At 25.1% G+C, this 10,703-nt stretch overlaps 2 protein-coding genes across 2 annotated transcripts in view; both read left to right on the forward strand.

The window, feature by feature from the left end:
* The window catches only part of LOC119674580 (solute carrier family 12 member 6-like), a 13,047-nt gene extending 2,717 nt beyond the window's left edge, over positions 1-10,330 (forward strand). Inside the window, exons 2-10 of the mRNA XM_038085724.1 lie at positions 988-1,095; positions 8,006-8,197; positions 8,314-8,447; positions 9,375-9,457; positions 9,515-9,617; positions 9,677-9,782; positions 9,846-9,975; positions 10,033-10,151; positions 10,218-10,330. Coding sequence (XP_037941652.1) covers positions 993-1,095; positions 8,006-8,197; positions 8,314-8,447; positions 9,375-9,457; positions 9,515-9,617; positions 9,677-9,782; positions 9,846-9,975; positions 10,033-10,151; positions 10,218-10,330 — 1,083 coding nt within the window. The 5' untranslated portion in view covers positions 988-992. The remainder of the gene's footprint in view (positions 1-987; positions 1,096-8,005; positions 8,198-8,313; positions 8,448-9,374; positions 9,458-9,514; positions 9,618-9,676; positions 9,783-9,845; positions 9,976-10,032; positions 10,152-10,217) is intronic.
* A 306-nt stretch (positions 10,331-10,636) lies between these two features.
* The window catches only part of LOC119674581 (histone acetyltransferase KAT6B-like), an 8,500-nt gene continuing 8,433 nt past the window's right edge, over positions 10,637-10,703 (forward strand). The window contains exon 1 of the mRNA XM_038085725.1: positions 10,637-10,668. Within this exon, the coding sequence (XP_037941653.1) occupies positions 10,637-10,668 (32 nt within the window). The remainder of the gene's footprint in view (positions 10,669-10,703) is intronic.

A 10,703-nucleotide genomic window follows, 5' to 3' on the forward strand; every position in this document is an offset into this window, starting at 1 on the left:
TGCTATTATAATTTGTGTTTACATGCCCATAAATAATTAACAATATATTCGAGCTGCAGCTTGTATCATAATAAATGTCATGTATCGTAAAAAATGGCTTTTGCCTTGATGGAATTCACTGTAACGTGATGGAATTGTTGTTGAAACCAAAATAGTGCATAATAATGAGGATTTATATAAATATTAAATTTCTAATTAAATAAAAGTTTAATTTTTTCATAATATAAAATTTATCTTGTAATCAGGCCATTTAAATTAATTATTATTAATATGTATAATTGAGTTAGTATACTAACATATCTGGAAATTTTTGGGCAATCATTAAATATAAGAAACATGATGTTTGATTTGTATTACGATTAAAATCATTTTATACATATTGTCAATACTCATATTTTTAATAATTGAATTTTAAGAAAATATATTATATATATATAAATAATATATTATTTTTTAATAAATTGTTATTACGAACAATATTCAATAACTTTTTTTAATTATTTCTGTGCTTAGGTCGTTAATTTAACACATTAAAGTTAAAAATATTATTTTAAATAAAAATTGTACTTATAAATTTGTGTTTAATATTTAATTGTATATTAATTTAATATAAAATTATTTGTATTACAGATATTTCAGTCTACTTTGTAAACTATCTTCAGTGTCACACTGAAGTCCTCATAAAAAAACGTTTTTAATTTTTATATATTAAATTAACGTCCTAAGCCCAGTAATAATTAATAAAACGTATAATATATTATTTTTAAAATTTTTTGAAAACTTTAACAAAAATTTAGTATGTGTTATTAATTAACAATTTTAGTGTTAAATAACAGATTTTAATATATGTACACAGATTTTGAAAATATATTAGGTTATAATAAATACTTATATAATATATAAGTATTATAACTATATATGTATATACTTATATAAATACTTTATAATAAATAAATTTATTTACTTCATAAATACTTTTGGTTTTAGGCAAAATGCCGGATAGATTTAAAGTAAGCAAAGCAAAAGAAGATGCAAATATATATCAGGAAGATGAAGCGCAATCGGACAAGTTACTTAATGACACAAATTACTTAGGTAAGAATCTATTAATTTTTAGTTTACCAAACCCTAAACAAATATACAATAATTCCATATAATTTGAGGTTGTTAAAATTTGCGGATATAACAAACTCTAATAAAAAAAAATAACTGCCTTATAGTAAAATAATAATGTGTTTATTCTTAATATTTTGTGATATTATATATATTCACGAATCTGATATTCGTTTATTTTGGTCATACAAAAATTAATTCAATATTTCATTGAGAAAATCTTATATGTATATGACTTACATCAACGTCCTTGTTAGAAAGTTCTAGAGAAAAACTTTTTCATTGAAATTTACTATTCTCATATTATTCTCAAATTAGTATCTTTATCTTAACTTTGTAATGAATTTATAAACATTTATAAAATTTGTAAAAAATTGTATTGTATATAAATTATATCAATATTATATATATATATTGATCTCATGTATATGATCAAATTTGCTCAATCGACATAATTTAATTCATGTGCTTTGGTACTAAAATGAATCCTTTAAAAGCAATCCATGCCAAGGGTCATTAGTCAACTGTTAAGAACAAATTCCAGATTAGATCTCTATCTTGAATGACGATCGTGTTTTCTAAGTTTTAAATGGTTAATTAACTAAAATTAAATTAAAAATATAATGATTTCGTATTAATTTAAATTATCGTAGTAAATCAAAAAATAAGAAAATAAATTCTTTGCAAATAGTTAAACATTACAATTGACCACATAACATATTCTTAATAACAATAATATAAATTATATCGAAAAATAATTATGCTTTTCATGATCTTCGTCAAATATGTTAAACTTATGTTAATGTGTTGAAATCTTTATTGATTAAATTGTTAAAAAACCGCATTATGTGCCATTTTATTTTACCTGAATACTGTTATAATAAAACGAAAACAGCTGATTTCATATCTCAATTTTAACAAATCAAATTTAACATACTCTATACCGCATGTTTTTTTATGAAAATATTACATATTACAATCAGGGACCGTAACAGTTATCATAAAAAAAATAAAAATCATCTTATAACTGTTATCATATGCATTTTAAAATAAAACTCAAAAAATAATAATTATTATATGCCTTTTATTTTTTTCGCGCAGCAATAACTCTTAAAATTTGCTTCTTATTTTAAAACGCACAAATAACTGGTATACTTGCGTTATATAATATAAAAAGCAAGAGTATCGCGCAAATTCTGCGCGATATTTTTAAAATGAAAATATAAAATGCAATTTTCATACAAGGTAGTTTTTGCAATTCCATAGAAAATGTTTGAAAAGGTTGGTGCAGGTAAAGATTTAGTTCAGTTTTTTTGTTTTTGTATTTTGCATTTATATTTTGTATTTACATTCGTATTTTGTAGGAGAACAAATTTGTATGTAAAATACAAAAACAAAAAACTGAACTAAATCTTTACCTACACCAACCTTTTCAAACATTTTCTATGGAATTGCAAAAACAACTACCTTGTATGAAAATTGCATTTTATATTTTCATTTTAAAAATAACTCTTGCTTTTTATATTATATAACGCAAGTATACCAGTTATTTGTGCGTTTTAAAATAAGAAGCAAATTTTAAGAGTTATTGCTGCGCGAAAAAAATAAAAGGCATATAATAATTATTATTTTTTGAGTTTTATTTTAAAAAGCACAAATATAAAAAGCATGCATAATATTAAGGATAAAAGTTGTTAGAATGATAACTATTTACTTAAATAAGAGTTTAGACAACTTTTTGTTGCTGCTTTTTTTCATAAAAAATTTTAAAATAACTGTTATTTTCGGTCCCTGATTACAATTAACATTAGTTAGACAGATTTAACAAAACAACAGGTAATGACGATATTGGCGATCCACTTTGAGCTCGTAGCCCATTATATTACTACCTATAACATAGTGCTTTAAACCATTAACCAACCTTTATTAATTTATTGGTATTTATCAACCTTTATATAAATTTAAAAAAAATATGTCAGAAATTCAACAGGAGCATAAAATAGTATACAAAATCTCCATAAAAATAGACGTGAGAAATTTTACTGTAACGGTCTCGTTAGATATTGTTAAACCCTTTGAGACTAAACGGGCTTTTATATAGACACAAACAACCAAAAAAAACAACCAAAGAATTTATTTTAATTACCTTTTTCTATATAAAAACAGTTGCTTTTATGTGAAATGCAGGGAAGATATATCAGTAATGAAAAATATGAATTTTAGAATATCACAGGGTAATATACTCGATCCCGTCTGTAACTACTTAACACAGCCTATCTACCAAGTCAAGTCATTTATAATAATTTAATTCAGTGATGTCACCTTTGATTTCTTAACTACACACAATAATATTGACAAAGCTTGGAACAACCTAGTAAACTTAATAAATAGAATACCCGAATAGCTTATAAACTGCGAGAAAAATAATACAATTCACCTATACAAATAGAAATTAAACAAAAAATTATATTTCGAAATATCTTGGAATGACAACAGACTTAAAACTGAAATGACCATATTCTTCAGAAAAATAAAGTACATCAAAAATTCGGACAATTTTACTGATTGCTTGATCCGAACTCAGCTTTATCAGTTGTAAACAAATTCGTAACCTACAACACAGTTATGTGGTACCGCTGAATAATCTAATATTATAAAGCCTCCAATCCAAAATACTGAAAAACATACCATAGTCACTGTTGTATGATACATACTGGACGATGTCTTACATAGAGATTTGCAGATGGACGATTTTATGGAAGTACTACGAAAATGACTTTCTAACATAAACATTAAAATAAAGCGACTATCAATCAGAGAAACAGCACTCCCAAGTTGATTAAAACTCCTCATGCCAACCGATATGATGATTACTGTTTTTATAATCACTCTTCCTGATAAGTTAAATATGTAACATACTGCTTTAAAGAAGTTGTAATACACAAACGATGAAAAACCTTTAATTAAACCTTAGATATGTTTTAAAGGACTGTCTTCAAACTAACTAAGATCCTCTAAAGAATAAATCGTTAGCATATTTAGTTTACATTGCACATACACTGAATAATTACAGAGTAGATGTGATGTGAAAATGTATGAAAAATGAAATTGAAGTGTATTTATAATTCAAAATTTCTGTATAAACATTTTTAACATTAAAATTTATCGATTCACCAAATAATTTATATGCAAAATATGAACATTTTAGCACTCATACGTTGTAACATCTAGAAGCAATTGTTTCGTCTCTATTCTACTACTGTTCCTACCAGACGTTTATATATTTTTTTTTTATTATGTTTTTATATATTAAGTTGTAATATTAAGTTTTATATTTTTTATATAATATTGTATTATAAGATAATAAAATTTATTATTAATAATAATAAAAATTATGAAAGAAAATTACGAGTTCTTCAGCTCATAAAATATATTATTAGGGCTAAACTTTTGGGACATTGAAATAGGTACAAACCATACTATATTTATTTGCACATTTTCTTCTGTGTATTAGTTCAAATATATACATATATATATATATGAATATATCTTATTTTGTATCAATATTTTGTATATTATATAAAGACCAAATAACAGAAACTAGTACAACAAGAATTAAATTAGGAGGGTGCTGGAATTTTGGTTTAAATTTAAGCTCTCTCTCCCGTTTTGGTACAAAGCTTAGAGAGCTTTGAGGTACTATAAGGATGCTGCAAATACAAAAATACACATGCCTATAAACATATGTGCAGATATAAGAATTTTCCCTGCAAAGTTCGTATTAAATTGTGTATCACTCAATTTTTTTAATAGTACGCAAGTCCTTCGTGTTTTAGTTTTGCATCGCACACACCGTTTTAAGGCAGTGGAGATGAGATATGATTATTTTAACTAAAATTTTATCATTTAGCAAAAATGTTCGAATTTAAAACAAATCAGTCAATTCAATAAATAAATATTTAAAAAATATAAAATATGTAGTGCAATAATAAAATCAACATTAAATAAAATATAAAACGAAGTTAATTTATTTAATTAAATCTTATGATAAGATTATTTAGAGTGAAAGAAATGTTTAAATTTTAAATAAAAAGCATAGTTTTAAATGAAATAATGCAATAAAAATAAAATTTATGCAAAATGAGTAAGGCATTGGCAAAATAAAAGTGAAAACCTTAAAATTTTGGCGATATGGGGTTTTGTGTTCTTGCTAAATAATAACTATTATTTTCAAAGTAATTATAAAGAAGAAATTATAAAAAGTGCTATCGTGTTAAGCCCTCAGTAAAATCTAGATATTATGTAATACAAATCATAACAAAACACTTATTTTAGATATTTGTTTAAGAACTTTCATTTTGAAATAAAAAAAATTACAATAATATATGAAAAAATTGAACATTTTAAATCAGGTCATGTTTTCAGGTCATCAAATAATTATTTTAAGTACTTTTAAGTACGGAATGATTTAAGTACTCAGATATATGTTTGAATATGTTCACCAGTGTCTGCAAAAAAGTGTGCGAATGTAGGTCCTACTTATCGTAAAGCTCCAAAGTCTGCAGCTGATAATATATATAAATATATACAAGTACAAAATTGGCACAGAACTCACAAAAAGAAAAAAAAACTAAAATTACTCTTGAAGTATTTTCTTTGTTTAAAACAAAATTAATAAAAATTTAAGAACATTAGTCGCAAATTTCAATTTTTGCTAAATTTTATGTTATTTTTAACAAAAAAAAGCTGATAAACTATAAATTGTTTATTATTACTTTTGTTACTAAAGTAATATTGTTTAAATATCTTTCCAATAGTAATTGTTATGTCCTTCTAAAATTTTCTTATTCAAATTACACAGTTAATCTATAAAATCCATTTTCGACGTATCTAAAAACCTAGATTTACAAAAGCTTTAGCTTCTATCATCATTTGCAAAATATTTATTTTTTTTTGTATGCTGCACTCATATTTTCAGCAGGCTGTATGTACTGACCTATATTCGTACAAACTGATATAAGTAAGAAAAACATGCAAACTAATTTCAATAGGTCTCAGATTTTATATAAAAATTTGCATAATTATAATTTTTTGTATTAACTTTTTTAAAATCATCTCATTTTTAAATAAAATATTAATTTTTTTTAAATTTTATATTCCAAACCATTTTTATACAATTTTATTAATAAATGCTTTGATAAATAGAGAAACGTTGAATCAAGTAATACTTCAAGGACTCAATTCTGGTATCGCTGTCAGAATATGTAAAGTCTATGCATGCCCTCGCACAGTTTTACCTGCCATACACTATAAATTTTCTTATTGTTTATTGATGAATATATTATTTTTAGTGAATATATTGTTTTTAAATTATAAACTATTATTAAATTTTTTTATAATTAAGTATGTTAAGTATAAAGTATAAATTGCACTTTATTAGTGAGACTACTTTCAATCATTGTATAGAGATTCACTAAGAATTTAAATTATTTAATAAAATAATTAAAAGTATGTATTAACAAAATCACATTGGGCTTAATTGTAAAGTAAACTAAAGTTAAAGTGCCAGCAAATAACACCTAAAAAGCAAAAAGCAATAAATAAAAAAGAATAGAACAGAGTCCTAATGTCATACTGTATATGAATTATGGTACTAAACTGAAATTAAATCAACTGTTTAATATACCACTTCAAACTTCCACTCAGAGTTTAATGTAAACAATAGAGTGAGTACATAGTCGAAATTCAGTGCATCAGCTAACAATATGCAAGAAACTGGCTAGTTCTCTTTTTGATCCTGTAGTTTATTTCTCCATGTTCTTTCCATTCATCCTCAGTTTTGTTTTTATTAAGGTCGTGTGTCATCTATTGACTTTTGCAGTTCCATAACATTTTTAAACTTATGTAACCCTCTATCCTTCTCTAAAATCCTCATTCAACTTTACAATGTTTTATATAGAATGTAATATTGCAATATGTTTGTATTAAAATCTTATTAGCTTAAATTATTAAATCTATCAACATTTAAACCGGACAAGCGAGACTTTATTGGAATACTTGTTCCTATAGCATACACATAAAAGAAATATATTTTCACCTTCTCAGATTTCACGGGTATACTTAATTTTACCTTCAAATTGTCTTTCGTATAGAATTAAATTCTTTGGTACATAATTGAAATATTATTAAATACGTAAAATAAACAAACTTAAAAATGGGCGTCAACCAAAATTAATATAATTAATAAAACCAACAACATATAATACAACATAAATCTAAGGAGTTAACAAATATAAAAGTAAAAAAATTGCAAATGAATGAACATTTATGAAAAATAAAACAAATTAAAATATTTGGAGTGCAATGAACAAAGCAGAAGAATCAAAAATAAATTTAGAAAAAATGGATTCAAATAAAGAAGAGTCCAAGGTTACGGCCGGTTCTACGGCTCCAGGTAAGATTGGAAGTTTTTGACTTATAGTAATTCCCTCACTAAGCTGATTTAATACGGTAAAAACTGCAAAATTAATATAATCTATTTTACACGTTATTTATTGGAAATGATCAGGATTAGGTATTTAATATATTAAAGATATTAATGAGAACATGCTATTTATCATTTTCTTTGATTAATATTTAAACATAATTTATATATAATGTATATATAATATGGATGCAAAATATGTTGGACTAAGATAAAGTGAAGCAGGAAATAATGTTTATATATTGAATAAATTAATTATAATCGTTTAAAAACGATATCTTAGTTCAACAATAATATACCAATTGAACAGTACCGTTGTCTTTTCGAACTATTAATCATATATGTTAAAACATATTTATATATATTTAATAAAATAAAATATATAAATTTTTGTATATTTATTTTTAGATGCTGAAAGCCAAAAAAATCATGAAAACAACGATAAATCGAAAATTGATCCTAATTTATATTTATATGAGGATGAGTTAGAAACAAGACCGCATATATCTAAATTTATTTCATCTTTAGCTAACTATGAAAATACGATACCTGCGGCGGCGGATCCAGATGCTAAAACACCAGCACCATCAGCTCGTATGGGTAGGTTTTATTATTGTCTTAAAGTTATTTAATTATATACAGTTTGGAAAATATTTTATTATTCACAATTTTTATATAGGGTTTTATCAATAACAATTACTATTTATTATTTAAAGGCACGCTGATTGGTGTATTTTTACCGTGTATACAAAATATATTTGGTGTAATACTTTTTATCCGTTTAACATGGGTTGTAGGAACTGCCGGAGCTGTATGTGGATTTCTGATCGTGTTGACCTGTTGTTGTGTTGTAAGTGCTCGTATTTTTCATTATAATTTATTTTAATTACAAAGAATGATTACTTGTCGATAATTATAATACAATTACTCCATTAATTTTAACTAATTTAATCAACTTTTTCTAAGTTTGTATTTTTCTGATAAGGTTTGAATGCCTTTAAATAAAAAGTTACCAAAATTACAATAAAATTATTGCATCCATTTTAATTGTCTTAATCTTTTTTGAAGTTATACTATTATTTTATATAAATCGCTTTTTTAATCTGTTCTTAATGACACCATTTCTATTAATCACAAAATATAGTAAAGTTATCACAAAGTATTTTTTCAATACGTTGCTTGATGATAAATAAAAATTCCATTTAGATAAAAACAGAACAAGAAAATATAATTAGTAAATTTTAATCAGATTAATCTAAGTATTATTGTTTAAGTCTATGGTTGATTGGTTGGTTGGTTGCAGTGGTGACTTAGTCCTTGAGTCTACGTTTTTCAACCGCTTTGATGCCACATTCTCGTTGCCAACTTTCCGATTGACTGTTTCTAACAACTCGATTAAATCCAGTTCATGCGGTTAAATAACCTTTGCATATTGATTATATAAGCTTCCGCTAGCTCCCCGAGATTTTCGAAAAGAAGTTTACCTGCTTCTAAAGCGTACACATATGAAACGAAGGAATGTTCTATTGTTTAGAAAGTAACTATTTGCAATTTGTTCTGCAATAAGCCAGAAGCCAGTAATAACTGATTTCAGTTTAATGACATACCTATTTCTATTTTTAATGACATTATTTATATTTACAAGAAAATTATTTGAGTAATTGATTTATATAGTTTACTTTAAGTTAAAAATATTTTATTACTTCTTTAAGGACTTTTACTTCTGCAAAATATAAGTATCTCAATAAAAAGGTTTTATAAAATATGTTATCTTTAGACAATGTTGACTGCAATTTCCATGTCTGCCATAGCGACAAATGGTGTGGTGCCGGCGGGAGGGAGTTATTTTATGATTTCAAGGTAATTTATAAAATATCAACTCATATCATTCAAATAAATTTAAATTTTTTTTATTAGATCTCTTGGTCCAGAATTTGGTGGAGCTGTTGGAATGCTATTCTATACAGGGACAACATTAGCCGCAGCTATGTATATCGTAGGTGCTGTAGAAATTGTTCTGGTAATAAAATATATATAAATAACTGAATTAGTGAATTATTAACACAATTATTTTTCCAGACATATATGGCACCGTGGGCTTCCATATTTGGAGACTTCACAAAAGACGCAGAAGCTATGTATAATAACTTTAGAGTTTATGGCACCATTTTGCTTTTGTTTATGGGTATTTTAATTTTTATAAATATTTTTAAATCAGTCTTAATATAATTTTTAAATCATTTTTAAGGCTTAATTGTATTCTTGGGTGTGCGCTTTGTAAATAAATTTGCAGCAGTAGCACTGGCTTGTGTAATACTGTCAATTGTGGCTGTTTACGTCGGTATATTTGATAATATACATGGTAATGAAAAACTTTAGTAAGTACAAGTCAAAGAAATTAATTCTATTTAATTAACAACATTCTATTTATTTAGTTTATGTGTTCTTGGTAAAAGGCTGCTGAAGGATATACCAATAGAAAATTGCACCAAAGATGATTCATTCCTCTATGATATGTTCTGCCCTAAAGATAAATGCGACGAATATTATTTAAGTAATTTATTCAAAAAAAAAAAAACTTGTGAGCAGATATTAATATATAATTTTAAATATTTTTTAGATAATAATGTTACACAAGTAAAGGGTATTAAAGGACTCGCAAGTGGAGTGTTCTATGATAACCTAATGCCTTCATTTCTTGAAGTAAGTGAAGCAATTTTAAAAATTTTGTAGCAGCTTGTAAGTAATTAATTTAAATTTTCAAAAAAAAATTGTAATATCTTTAAACAAAAATGTTTCTATAATAGTTTTGCTTTAATGTGTACCAGGCTTTTAAATTTTAAAACATGTTTTCAAAATACGGTCGAATCGCGATAATTCGTACCCCGATAAATCGAAAAACTAAATCATTCATAACAAACTGCTGATCCCTTGAAAACAGTTCGCTAACTAATTCGTAAAATTTGCATGATTTTGGTCCCCTCGTTAATTCGTACTTTATTTGAAATTCAATGAACATTAAACCTCTTATAATTCGTAATGCAGAACAAAAATCTGTCTGCAAACTCAAGGTGCTTCAAGCACATTTGCAGATTTCCAATGCTTT

Source organism: Teleopsis dalmanni, chromosome 2, assembly GCF_002237135.1.
Source record: "Teleopsis dalmanni isolate 2A chromosome 2, ASM223713v2, whole genome shotgun sequence".
Taxonomy (NCBI): Eukaryota; Metazoa; Arthropoda; class Insecta; order Diptera; family Diopsidae; genus Teleopsis; species Teleopsis dalmanni.